Source organism: Oncorhynchus kisutch, linkage group LG2 (genome assembly GCF_002021735.2).
Source record: "Oncorhynchus kisutch isolate 150728-3 linkage group LG2, Okis_V2, whole genome shotgun sequence".
Taxonomy (NCBI): domain Eukaryota; kingdom Metazoa; phylum Chordata; class Actinopteri; order Salmoniformes; family Salmonidae; genus Oncorhynchus; species Oncorhynchus kisutch.
In genome coordinates, this window is record NC_034175.2 from 57,659,611 (window position 1) to 57,674,270 (window position 14,660).

General features: G+C 44.9%; 1 protein-coding gene across 1 annotated transcript in view; it reads right to left on the minus strand.

Annotated features, from left to right (window-relative positions):
• The window catches only part of enox1 (ecto-NOX disulfide-thiol exchanger 1), a gene marked incomplete at its 3' end in the record, with an annotated part of 106,836 nt that overhangs the window by 15,773 nt on the left and 76,403 nt on the right, over positions 1-14,660 (minus strand). The window contains 5 exon segments of the mRNA XM_031798455.1: positions 1,669-1,775; positions 3,353-3,565; positions 7,860-8,093; positions 9,888-10,094; positions 10,553-10,720. Coding sequence (XP_031654315.1) covers positions 1,669-1,775; positions 3,353-3,565; positions 7,860-8,093; positions 9,888-10,094; positions 10,553-10,720 — 929 coding nt within the window.

The window sequence follows — 14,660 nt, forward strand, 5'->3', positions numbered from 1 at the left end:
TGAAGTTCATTCGATTTTCATAATAGCAAGCTAGGATGACGGTTTGGTTAGCTAAGGTAACATGTCTGTTTGCCTGGTTACCAAGGCAACTACTGTAGCTATCTAGCTAGCTAGTGAACTTGCTAGCTAAGTCAGTGGATGTTGTCACATTTCTACTGGCAAATTAATAGATTTCTAGCGCAAATATGTTAATTTATAGCCAAGATATAAAAGGGATAATCAACTCAGGGCTCTATGCGTTCTATGGAAAATAATGCAACTCCGTGGAAGGTTAGTTCCACTCCACTAACACGTTGTGGAATACACTTTCCATTTCGTACACTATTTTTCAGAGAACGCATAGCCTTGATTATCCCTTACGTAATGAATAATCCAGAATGCTGACTCGTTGTATTCCCAATGAATTATTTATCTGTCTTAACCCTGGAAGCCTCTGTTGCCATAGCACCCACTCACACTTTCTAGAAGGTTATCTGTGCTTGTGTGTGTGTGTGTGTGTGTGTGTGTGTGTGTGTGTGTGTGTGTGTGTGTGTGTGTGTGTGTGTGTGTAATAAAATAAACAATTTGGTGGGTGCTTATATTTGTATATTTGTCCTATTTACAAGTGTGAATTGGAAATGTGTTTTTTGCATATCCCAACTCTCCCTCAGAGGGTGGGGTCACAGCCAGGGTCTGCCATAATAAACAGCAACCCTGGAGCAATTATGGCTAAGTACCTTGCTCAAAGGCACAGATTTTTCACCTGGTCGGCTCAGGAATTCGAACATACAACCTTTCTGGCCCAAAACTGGCCCAATGATCTAACCGTTAAGCTACCTACCACCTCTGTGTGAGTGCGTGTGTACGTGCGCATTTCATCGATGTGAGGAAAAAGTCTACGAATGGCACTGTTGAAGAGAAATACACAGCATCAGAAGATCAGAACAGCATGGCTGTCTGTCCATATGTCTGTGTATCTGTGAGGCCACAGCAGTCTGTCCATCTGTCTGTATATCTGTGCGGCCACAGCAGTCTGTCCATCTGTCTGTGTATCTGTGAGGCCACAGCAGTCTGTCCATCTGTCTGTGTATCTGTGAGGCCACAGCAGTCTGTCCATCTGTCTGTATATCTGTGCGGCCACAGCAGTCTGTCCATCTGTCTGTCTAGCTGTGAGGCCACAGCAGTCTGTCCATCTGTCTGTGTATCTGTGAGGCCACAGCAGTCTGCCCATCTGTCTGTGTAGCTGTGAGGCCACAGAAGTCGGTCCATCTGTCTGTCTAGCTGTGAGGCCACAGCAGTCTGTCCATCTGTCTGTGTAGCTGTGAGGCCACAGAAGTCTGTCCATCTGTCTGTCTAGCTGTGAGGCCACAGCAGTCTGTCCATCTGTCTGTGTAGCTGTGAGGCCACAGAAGTCGGTCCATCTGTTTGTGTATCTGTGAGGCCACAGCAGTCTGTCCATCTGTCTGTGTATCTGTGAGGCCACAGCAGTCTGTCCATCTGTCTGTGTATCTGTGAGGCCACAGCAGTCTGTCCATCTGTCTGTGTATCTGTGAGGCCACAGCAGTCTGCAACAACAGCAAAATGAAACACAGTAGGACTCATGTCAACCCGGCTAGAGTGTCTGTCTGTTAACCTGTCCTGAGGAGTCCAAACATGACAAGGAATAGGGGGTAAGGAGAGAGTACCAACCTCACACTGCTTTCTCCAAATGTCTATGTTCTTGCGCTGCGCTTTAGAGAAATGGTCCCATGCCTTCTGCCTGGAGGCAGCGGTGAACACAGCCGTGATCTGCTCGACTTGGGGTGAACAGGGGAGTCAAGACAAGACAAGGCTTTATGTAGAGCTTAGATCCTACTGCACCACCCAGGCACAACAGCACACAGAGGAGACACTAGGGAGCTTCATTCTGCCAGCCTGGGTTAGTAGACCCCATTGCATTTACCTGTACCACCCACCAACATATCATCGCTGTGGGATGAAAGCTTCTTATCTCCAAAACAGAAACTTTCAGGAAATGTAAAAAGACGTCCATATTTTGTCATTAAAGTTGGAATCTCATTTAGATGAAACGTCTCCAAGGGTCGGCCCAGGTACATTTGTTATTGTTTTTGTTTATTAAAGGAAGAAAGGAGCTTTCGGCCTCTTGGTAAAAAATATCGTTGTACATACTCTGCTGTTCTATCACGCATGCAGTGAAAAAAAAGCGTTTGTTGTTTAAGGTAACGTCTTTGTTGTCGTAATATCGCAAAAGGACGTGGCAGTTTCACCGCGATGGATTCCAGCTTTAACTAACATACAATTATGAAACTTCAGAAGCTATTTTGAATACATTTTCTTGGTCATAGAGTCATTGGAAATAATTGGGTTACAAGGTTTTCATCTGACAGCGACGATATTGAGAATCATTGGGTGGGTTGTGATTTTGACACATTGTTTTTGTTGGTTTGTAGGGTCTGATATGGTTAAATGCTGCTCATTGTATTACCTGGTGACTCCTCCCCAGTGCTGAACAGTACTTACATTTCATACCTGCTGATTCAGTTCCATCAGGACTGTCAAAGACAACATTCTACAATACTAAATGTTGTCATGGATAGAGTATGTTTAGACATACTATTGAACTTACATAAAATGTGTCTCATTTAATTTGTCCTGAATCATTCATAACTCTTTTAGGAAGTTATTGCAGTCATCACTATCCTTTCCACCAGTAGAAGGTTGTCTTTATAGTGTTGCTCTGTTCTAATTGCATACTGTCATGTTCCTCTTCAGTAAACAACAGGAGGTGTAAAAAGTGTCACTATTACTACTGGACATGTGCACTGTGACCACATCAACATTAAAACTACACCCCCTCATCATCCCCTCTTCTGGTGATTCTGGATCTCTGCACTTTCCATATTAAAGCAGCACCAGAGGACTACATGGCTCCGTTTTACTACCGGTGTAGAACACAACAAATACCATTCATCATAGGACCATGTATACAGTCATAAGACGTTGATGAATCTTGTTTTCATCTCATTGTCTTTCCAGATTCCATTTAATATCATTTCAATATCAGTCCGTACTGTACATTGACATTGTTTGAGAGTGCCTGCTGGAGGGATACAGTTCTCCGATGCCTACCTGGGAGTTAGGTAGATCAGCTGGTCCTCTCCTGTAGAAAGCTCAGGACACTGTACTGTACTTACCTTTGTCTGGGCTCTGACCTCTGTCATCCTCCCTAACTACTGGCTTATCACTGTACAGCTGTATAGAACAACTGGTCTTTAGTGCTTTGTGAAGGGAACTGTAGTACACTGTGTCTAGGATGGGTTTATGAGAATAAAGTGTCACAGGTAGTGTATAGTGTGTCTAGTTAGATGCTTACACTGAGTCAATATGGCCAGCAGGGCATTTTTAAACGTCTCCTTGGCTAGCTCCATCTCCTCCTCGTGCTGGGCCTTCTCACTCATCAGCCTCCGGACGTGGCTATTGGCCGACTGGATCATAGAATAGAAGTTATTGGCCGACCGCCGGTTGACCTCACCACGGTCGATCCACGTGAACAGGACTGCAGTCGCCTCACTGAACTTATGGTCATCTGGAGGAGGATGATGGGGGAGAGCGAGAGGAGAGGATTTAGGGTGAAGTTTTTAAACCGTGAAGCTGAAAGCCTATGAAACTGTACATGGGTATTCCTTGAAATAAACTACACTGAACAAAAATATAAATGCAACATGCAACAATTTCAAAGATTTTACTGAGTTACAGTTCAGGAAATTTGTCAATTGAAATAAGTTCATTAGTCCCTAATCGATGGATTTCACATGACGGAGAATATAGATATGCATCTGTTGGTCACCGATACCTAAAAAAAAAGGCAGGAGCGTGGATCAGAAAACCAGTTGGTATCTGCTGTAACTACCATTTACCTCCTGCAGCGCGACATATCTCCTCCACATAGAGTTGATCAGGCTGTTGGTTGTGGCCTGTGGAATGTTGTCCCTCTCCTCTTCAATGGCTGTGCGAAGTTGCTGGATATCGGCGGGAACTGGAACATGCTGTCGTACACGTTGATCCAGAGCATCCCAAACATGTCTGGTGAGTATGCAGGCCATGGAAGAACTGGGACATTTTCAGCTTCCAGGAATTGTTTAAAGATCCTTGTGACATGGGGCTTCGCATTATCATGCTGAAACATGAGGTGATGGCGGCGGATGAATGGCACAACAATTGGCCTCAGAATCTCATCACGTTATCTCTGTGCATTCAACTTGCCATCTATAAAATGCAATTGTATTCGTTGTCCGTAGCTTATGCCATAACATAACCCCACCGCCACCATGGGGCTCTCTGGTCACAACATTAACATCAGCTCACCACTTTCCCACACGACGCCATACACTCTGTCTGCCATCTGCCTGGTACAGTTGAAACAGGTGTTCATCCGTTAGTGCACACTTCTCCAGTGTGCCAGTGGCCATCAAATGTGAGCATTTGCCAACTGAAGTTGGTTACGACCCTGGTGAGGATGACAAGCACACAGATGATCTTCCTTGAGATGGTTTCTGACAGGTGGCTGGTCTCAGACGATCCCGTAGGTGAAGAAGCCGGATGTGGAAGTCCTGGGTTGAAGTGGTTACACGTGATCTGCGGTTATAGACCGGTTGGACGTACTACCAAATTGTCTGAAACAACGTTGGAGGTGGTTTATGGTAGAGAAATGAACATTGAATTATCTGGCAACAGCTCTGGTGGCCATTCCTGCAGTCAGCATGCCAATTGTATGCGCCCTCCCTCATTGTGTTGTATGACAAAACTGCACATTTTAGAGTGGCCTTTTTATTCCCCGCACAAGGTACACCTGTGTAATGATCATGCTGTTTAATCAGCTTGTTGATATGCCACACCTGTCAAGTGGATGGATTATCTTGGCAAAGTAGAAATGGTCACACACAGGGAGGTTAACAAACTTGTGCACAAAAATACACTTTTTGTGAGCATGAAACCTTTTATTTTATTTCAGCTCATGAAACACTTTACATGTTGCATTTATATTTTTATTCAGTGTATACTGCCATGTATATTTCTCATTATATTTCTCTTTCCTTCATGCTTCAGTGCACAGGAACAGAACAGCATGGGGAGATGAACTATCAGACTATCAGATATCTTCTGAGTTGAGACAGTCTTCTGTGCATTTATAGGTTTGAATCAACAGAAACTTGTCGTTGAGTGAGCATAGCCTCTTTAACGGTCCGTGTCTCGGTGGGCCTTTGTTGAGCGTATTCTTCACATTTGAATAATAATTGAAAAGTGCCACAGAGCCGCGTCCGATCACATAGCTCGGAGTGAATTAGAAATCATTTAATGAGCTCAATACCCACTGCAACACGACCTGAGAGCACACTGTCGCTTGGTTGAAAACACTTTTCACCACACAGCTCTAGTACTATTCAAAAGAGGCAGCAGAGTGCAATCATACAATCATATTATAAAGCAGTCACATGAAGGTATTGCGGGCCAGCACAACACAGGGAATAATGGAAGTCTATTTCCCCTGCCTTTTCAATGAATAATCAAAGCAAAATATCTCTCTGTGTTTGGCTATGTGTAATGAAAACCTTCTTGGAGAACTAAACATCTCTATAGTAATAGCCAGTGGTGTAGTGGAGGGTAAACCTTTCTTTATTTTGTGCAAGCGTTTACCCACCCATCGCTTGATAGGTGTGTGACACAGATTCACACACATATAAACACACACACACTCTTGCTCGCCCTCTTCGCTCCCCTCCTCTCTCTCTGCCATCTGTTGTGACGAACAGTCAGGCAGTTTCTAGTGCTGCAGCCTCAGTGTAAAGGCTATAAGCGTCCCTTCATAGAAGCAGCTGTATGTGAGTTGAGAGAGAGACAGAGTAATGCACTGTAATGTGGTAATGAATATGATTAAGGTATTTACCCAGCTGAGAATGTAAAAGCATTAACCAGAGGCTGTTTGAATGAATATGATTATGGAGAAACAGAACACTTTCAAACACCTCTCTGAACAGAGAGCAGAGACAGTGGAACAGGGGGACAAGGAGGATCGCATAGAAAGAGAGAAAGAGAGAAGCAATATGAGCAGGAAAGCACAGAATTGGAAAATAAATAAAGCATCAGCGATGGGAATGAGGAGACAGGACGACACACATTTCCCACCAGCGTGATGAAGAAATCTAGGAATTCGGAGCACCAGGGAATGTGATGAAGGGAAGGGAGGGGTGTCCAATAAGGGGAGCATGACATCTCCCAGCCCTGACCCAATACATTATCCTACGCTTCATTGAGAGATGATAGACGAAGAGACTCTGCTTGTATCAATGTGACTCCTCCAATAGTTAATGTGACATGTCTGTTCTTACTGCCAAAGGAAAAGGAAAGGGAGACAGAGGAGGGAATTTTGACGAGGTGATGCAGTTAGTTTCATGTCAGCTCTCCCCCCCCCTTCTCTCTCTCTCTCTCTCTCTCTCTCTCTCTCTCTCTCTTCATATTGAGCTGTATTGGAGATGCAGTGTCTGATGCCCTTTGGGCTTCTTCAGCAGAGAGAGAGAGGCAGGCAGGCGGGATGCAGCCGGGATGCACCATGTGGGGAGACAGCGGGGGGAGGGGGGCTGACTGATGGCTGATGAGATAGAGGGGGCAACAGAGTCAAACTCTCCTATCGGATGTCATAACACTAGCTCTCTGTCCAGGAAGGATTTCAGATCCACATATTAAGGTAATGCTACTGGGAAGGTTCTAATGACAGTGTTGAGCGTGTCATAAGGAAGGAAGTATTTTTCATGCAGAGAGAGGATGTGTGGTGTTCAGTTCAGTTCTAGCAGACAGTGGTTTAGATCAATAACTCATTTAGATGATGGGAGAATGAGCATTTTCTAATCTCTTTTCATATTTAATTACGTCTGACATTTCTTAATATCAATTGACATGACAGAGGAATGGTGCATTTCTCTAAATGATAGGAAGACAATATTCATGAGAAGGTGCATTATAGATTATACCTATACTGTAAATTAGGACGGGGTCAGTAAAACAGTGTGCAGCTCTGACCTTTACACACATTTATACACCACCATGGCCCACCTGCAGCACACACACAGCTGGACATAGTGCTAGAGGGTGGGGGTGACACACACACACACAGCTGGACATAGTGCTAGAGGGTGGGGGTGACACACACACACACAGCTGGACATAGTGCTAGAGGGTGGGGGTGACACACACACACACAGCTGGACATAGTGCTAGAGGGTGGGGGTGACACACACACAGCTGGACATAGTGCTAGGGGGTGGGGGTGACACACACACAGCAGGGGGGCAGCTGCTAGAAGCACAGCTGGACTTAGTGCTAGAGGGTGGGGGTGACACACACAGCTGGACATAGTGCTAGAGGGTGGGGGTGACACACACAGCTGGACATAGTGCTAGAGGGTGGGGGTGACACACACAGCTGGACAAAGTGCTAGAGGGTGGGGGTGACACACACACAGCTGGACATAGTGCTAGAGGGTGGGGGTGACACACACACAGCTGGACATAGTGCTAGAGGGTGGGGGTGACACACACACAGCTGGACATAGTGCTAGAGGGTGGGGGTGACACACACAGCTGGACAAAGTGCTAGAGGGTGGGGGTGACACACACACAGCTGGACAAAGTGCTAGAGGGTGGGGGTGACACACACACAGCTGGACAAAGTGCTAGAGGGTGGGGGTGACACACACACAGCGGGGGGCAGCTGCTAGAGGCACAGCTGGACATAGTGCTAGAGGGTGGGGGTGACACACACACAGCTGGACATAGTGCTAGAGGGTGGGGGTGACACACACACATCATGCTCATTGGTCCACTCACCTTTCAATCTCTCCGCCAGCTGTCCCGCCTCATGCTCGGAGAAATGCATGATGGGAGGTGGCGAGGGCGGACGGAGGAAGTCTTCGTGGATCTTGCGTCGGTGTCGTTCCTCCCTGGCCAGCAGCCTCTGTTGACATTCCCACTCATACAGGTCGTCTCTGGCCTGAGCAAAGTCCACGTGCATCCTCCCTGAATCCTTCTTATCTGTACTGGAGCCGATACGCATCCGGTAGCCTGGGGAAACAGGGCAGTTAGCGGTCAGATACACTAAACACAACCATACAGATACATTCAACACACAGACAAACACACAGCACACAAATTGTGTATACAGTCATGGAAACTCATACAGTCAAATACAATCACCACAAAGACCATTAGCAAACCAAAAGGACAAACTACATTTTCAACTATTCATTATGTTAAAATATTATCTAGTCCTCCTCATCTATATTCACATCTCCAGCCTGCATAGCTACAGTCTATTTCTTTCTCCTCCAGCCTGCATAGCTACAGTCTATTTCTTTCTCCTCCAGCCTGCATAGGTACAGTCTATTTCTTTCTCCTCCAGCCTCCATAGATACAGTCTATTTCTTTCTCCTCCAGCCTCCATAGGTACAGTCTATTTCTTTCTCCTCCAGCCTCCATAGGTACAGTCTATTTCTTTCTCCTCCAGCCTCCATAGCTACAGTCTATTTCTTTCTCCTCCAGCCTGCATAGCTACAGTCTATTTCTTTCTCCTCCAGCCTCCATAGGTACAGTCTATTTCTTTCTCCTCCAGCCTCCATAGCTACAGTCTATTTCTTTCTCCTCCAGCCTCCATAGGTACAGTCTATTTCTTTCTCCTCCAGCCTGCATAGCTACAGTCTATTTCTTTCTCCTCCAGCCTCCATAGGTACAGTCTATTTCTTTCTCCTCCAGCCTCCATAGCTACAGTCTATTTCTTTCTCCTCCAGCCTGCATAGCTACAGTCTATTTCTTTCTCCTCCAGCCTCCATAGGTACAGTCTATTTCTTTCTCCTCCAGCCTGCATAGCTACAGTCTATTTCTTTCTCCTCCAGCCTCCATAGCTACAGTCTATTTCTTTCTCCTCCAGCCTCCATAGGTACAGTCTATTTCTTTCTCCTCCAGCCTGCATAGCTACAGTCTATTTCTTTCTCCTCCAGCCTGCATAGCTACAGTCTATTTCTTTCTCCTCCAGCCTCCATAGCTACAGTCTATTTCTTTCTCCTCCAGCCTCCATAGGTACAGTCTATTTCTTTCTCCTCCAGCCTGCATAGCTACAGTCTATTTCTTTCTCCTCCAGCCTCCATAGGTACAGCCATAATTTCATTTCTCTCTTCTGCTTTAAGTGTTAAACCTCAAAGGTTATAACTCCTCTACAGTGTTCATAATGTTAATACATACTCTATTAAAACGGAATACTTTAAAACTGCTGCAACATATACAATAGTTATGCTGACCACTGACCAGAGAGGTAGAGGATTGTGTCTATATGTTGTGTGTATAGTATAGCATATGCATGGTATAGTATAGTATACAATACTAAAGTACAGTATAGCATAGTAAAGTAAAGCATACAGTAGTATAGTATAGTAAAGTATACAGTAGTATATTAAAGTAAAGTATAGTATAGTAAAGTATACAGTAGTATAGTAAAGTCAAGTATAGTATAGTATTGACCGGAGAGGTAGACAGCATTGTATATAAATTGTGTGTATAGATATAGTATTGCTATAGTATAGTACTGACCAGAGAGGTAGACAGCATTGTATGTAAGTTGTGTGTATAGATATAGTATTGGTATAGTATAGTACTGACCAGAGAGGTAGACATCATTGTATATAAGTTGTGTGTATAGATATAGTATTGGTATAGTATAGTACTGACCAGAGAGGTAGACAGCATTGTATATAAGTTGTGTGTATAGATATAGTATTGGTATAGTATAGTACTGACCAGAGAGGTAGACAGCATTGTATATAAGTTGTGTGTATAGATATAGTATTGGTATAGTATAGTACTGACCAGAGAGGTAGAGGGACTTATCCACCATGAACTCCTCACTGAAGCGGATGTGACAGAAGTTTTTCTTGCTCTTCCTGATAGCGATGATCTCACCACACTGATCAAACACCTCCCTGATGATCTCCTCGCTGGCATTCTCCGGCAGACCCCCCACAAACACTGTCTTACACCCTGGGGGGCGCTCACGTGTTGATGGAGGAGGCAGGTCTGGAACATCATACATGCTCTGGTCACATCTAATAGCAATTCTTGTGACCATATTACGGACAGTCAATATATGAATGCATTTATACTAATTTCGAAAAGCATGCAAGAGTGTGTGCTTCAGTGTGTGTGTGCGTGCGTGCGTGCGCGTGTGTGTGTGTGTGTGTGTGTGTGTGTGTGTGTGTGTGTGTGTGTGTGTGTGTGTGTGTGTGTGTGTGTGTGTGTGTGTGTGTGTGTGTGTGTGTGTGTGTGTGTGTGTGTGTGTGTGTGTGTGTGTGTGTGTGTGTGTGTGTGTGTGTGTGTGTGTGTGTGCGTGCGTGCGTGCGTGCGCGCGTGTGTGTGTGCGTGTGTGTGTGTGTGTGTGTGTGTGTGTGTGTGTGTGTGTGTGTGTGTGTGTGTGTGTGTGTGTGTGTGTGTGTGTGTGTGTGTGTGTGTGTGTGTGTGTGTGTGTGTGCGCTTACTGGGGTTCTGAGGGAACAGGGTGCAGCTCTGGCAGTGGATGATCTCCTTGATGATGGGCATCTCAGGGGGACCAGGGGGAGGAGGGACCAGGCTGATACCTGCAATCATGGGGTTGATGGGAGCTAGGAGACTCAAACCTGGGTCAAAGCCCTGGATACAGAGAGAATCTGGAGGAGAGAGAGAGGAGAAGGAAAGTTAGTCAGGAGGAGAGGAGAGGAGGGGAAGGGAAGGGAGAAGAAAAGATGTACAATGAGACCCAGCCCTTGGTCAAAGCCTGGATATAGGTAGAATCTGGAAGAGAGAGACTGAGACAGAGACAGAGATAGAGACAGCAGAGAGCGATAGATGGACACAACCTATTCATATCTTCAGAACACAACAAAATGAGAGTGGTAGAATGGACAAGACATCAGCAGAAATCTCCCTTTTCTCAGGTCTTAGAGAGAGAACAGACACTGATCTACATTAGAGTAGAAACCAATCTGACTGCAGTTGTCACACAAGCCTGTCGCTACTGTGAGGATACAAATAGTCATGGATACAGATATAAATATACAAATGTAGAATCGCATCTTCATATCTATGAAATCATCAATCAAGTCCTCACTGCAGATTTAAGTTTGTCAGCAGAAGGTGAGTGTAAATAGTGTGTGTAGGAGTGAGAATGATTCTATGTGATGCTGTCAGAAAGATTCCAGTGCTCAACATAAATCCCTACACTGCAGTATTTGCTGTTCTAAAGAGGCTGCAAAGCAAATAAGTCCTGCTTCTATACTGGCTGTATCTGGCGAAGGCTCGAAGAGAAAGTGTCTGGCGCTGTGAATAAGTCAAGTGTGTTTTATTACAGAGAAGGAGTTTTTAAGAGAAGCTGCAAGTCCTTGAGGCTGGAGAGAGAAAAGACAGAGAAAATAAATCTGGAAGATTATCGCCCATAAATCTCCCGAGTCGCAATCATGTGTAATCTGAGATTGTGTAGATCTGTGGAAAAGTCATTCATGTGTTCTCTGTGTAATCCTAAAAGGTAAATGATATGTATCCTCTCCCCACATTCATCATCAACTAATGCTGCTTCTTTTTCCTCTCTTTCTTTTCCCCTCCCGATGAAAATAATTCAAGGCCGTTAGTGGCCCTGGCCACGCTCTGCTAACGTCTGCCAGGGGGAGAGAGTTCACACTTTGTTTTTGTCATCATTTAACTTCTCTCTCTCGCTCTTTTCCTTTCCTCCCTCCATCTCTTCTCTCCCCTCGGCAGGTTTGTGAGAGTGGCCACTGGGTTTGCTAGGCTCTGGATCTCCCCTCAGGAAACAGCTGCTCTTAATTACCGTGAAGGTGAGATGTCATCCATCACACACACTCTGTAACCCCCATTAGCTTTCTCCTCCTCTTCTCTCTCACTCTTATTTTTCCCTTCCCTCTCTCTCCCCCAGTCTCTGAACAGTCCCCGAGTATCTCTTTCCTTCTCTCCTTGTCATTCCAGATCTCTCCATCTCTCCCTGTTGAACCTCAGTTCTGTGCTCCAGGAGGATATCAGTATTAATCTGTCTTTCTCTTGGCTCTTAGGAGGATCCAATCCAGCCGTCCAGCCCTGCTGTCTCTGATTGAGGAGGAGAAGGACTGTACAGTACAGTACTGACCCAATGGAACCCCCGGTTCCATCTCAACCTCCATACCCCTCTGGTTCTTTCCTTCCTTTTCCTCACGTAATCCCAGATCTGAGAGGGTTGGATAGGGTGAAACCAATCAAATCAGCCAGTCAAACTCTGCCTTGACTTTCCAGTCACACTCAAGAAAGTTCCAAATCTAGCACACTCAATGCAGTGATCTTTTCCCCAGTGTAATAACAGTCCTACAGTGCCTTCAGAAAGTATTCACACCCCTTGATTTACTCCACGTTGTTGTGTTACAGCCTGAATTCTTTATTGATTCAATTCTGAATTTTGTCACTGACCTACACATAATAGCCCATAATATCAAAGTGGAGTTATGTTTTCTGAAATTGTTACAAATTTATACAAAATGAAAAGCTGAAATGTCTTGTGTCAATAAGTATTCAACCCCTTTGTTATGGCAAGCTTAAATAAGTGCAGGAGTAAAGATTTGCTTAACAAGTCACATAATAATTTGCATGCTCGCTATGGGGGCAATAATAGAGTTTAACATGTACCACACAGACAATTATCTGTGAAGTCCCTCAGTCGAGCAGTGAATTTCAAACACAGTTTCAACCACAAAGACCGGGGAGATTGTCCAATGCCTCGCAAAGAAGGGCACCTATTGGTAGAGTAAAAAAACAAACAGATATTTAATATTCCTTTGAGCATGGTGAAGTTATTCATTACACTTTGGATGGTGTATCAATACACCCAGTCACTACAAAGATAGAGGCATCCTTTTAGGATTCCCACATACATACACACACACACACACACACACACAGACACACAGACATACACACACTCTTTCTTTCTTTATTGTGACAAATTATTATGGAATCACGTTTTCGAATAAATTATGATTGCAGAATCATTTTGAAGGTAGGTGGGGCACGTGATGTCACCGCGTAACTATAAAGCTCCAATACACATTTCATTCTAAATGCCTAGGACTTCTGCCTAGGACTTCTGCTTAGGACTTCTGCCTAGGACTTCTGCCTAGGGCTTTTGCTGGGACTTCTGACTAGGACTTCTGCCTAGGACTTCTGCCTAGGACTTCTGCCTAGGGCTTTTGCCTGGGACTTCTGACTAGGACTTCTGCCTAGGACTTCTGCCTGGGACTTCTGCCTAGGACTTCTGCCTGGGACTTCTGCCTAGGACTTCTGCCTGGGACTTCTGCCTAGGACTTCTGCCTGGGACTTCTGCCTAGGACTTCTGCTTAGGACTTCTGCCTAGGACTTCTGCCTAGGACTTCTGCTTAGGACTTCTGCCTAGGACTTCTGCCTAGGACGTCTGCCTAGGACTTCTGCCTAGGACTTCTGCCTGGGACTTCTGCTTGCAGGACAAGGATTGTGCTGACTTTCATGAATTCCTGATTTATTTTTATGGAATTTTAAAACACAATCTACCTGCAGTGGAGCCGCACAACATTTACATCACATTCAAGTCATCTAGCAGAAGATCCCATCCAGAGCGAACCACAGGAGCAACCAGGGTCAAGCACCCCGCCCAAGAGCACATCGACAGATCCCCCACCGAGTGGAATCGGGGACCAGAACCAGCCACCTCTCAGCCACCGGCCCAACACTCCCAACCAAATGCCTGAATTGCTTCACCCTGTTTTTCTGGTTGGCTGGCAAGTTTCACTTCCAATTATTTCAGATTTACTGGAGTGCAAGTTTTACCATGGCACAGACCGTGGCGATACGTTGGCACATATGTGTAAATTATTGCATTCTATCCATACTGGCTTTCGCAGGCTACCTGAGACATGTCGCCAATTTATTAATGCGTAATTTACCTAAATGGGTAATGGAAACACTTCAACCACTACATTTTTATTAGACACTGTAGTTTGTTTCAGAAACGTTTTTGTTGGGGTGTGACATCATTACGTCCAACTGTTTTGATCGACACACAATAGTTACATGGAAATGCGCCCTAAACTGACATTGATGCACCTATTTTCTACGTGAACTTTCTAAATGTCACTGCACAAGTTCATAGAAATGTAGTCTATGACTTGGGTGGCTGGATTGTTTGAAAATGTTTAGGGCCTTCCTCTGACACCGCCTGGTATAGAGGTCCTGGATGGCAGGGTGCTCAGCTCCAGTAATGTACCCTCTGTAGCGCCTTACGGTCGGATGCCAAGCAGTTGCCATAACCAGCGGTGACCATAACCATAACCAGCGGTCAAGATGCTCTCACTGGTGAAGCTGTATAACTTTTTGAGGATCTGAGGACCCGTGCTGAATCTTTTCAGCCTGAAGATATATTACAGTTTTATTTTTCAGCGATTTTTTACAAATGTTATAATTTTTCTTCCATTTTGATATTAGTATTTTGTGTAGATCGATGGCACAAAAAAAGTATTAAATCCATTTGAATCCCACTTTGTAATCCTACAAAATGTGGAAAAAGTCCAAGGTTGTGAATACTGTCTGAAGGCACGGCTT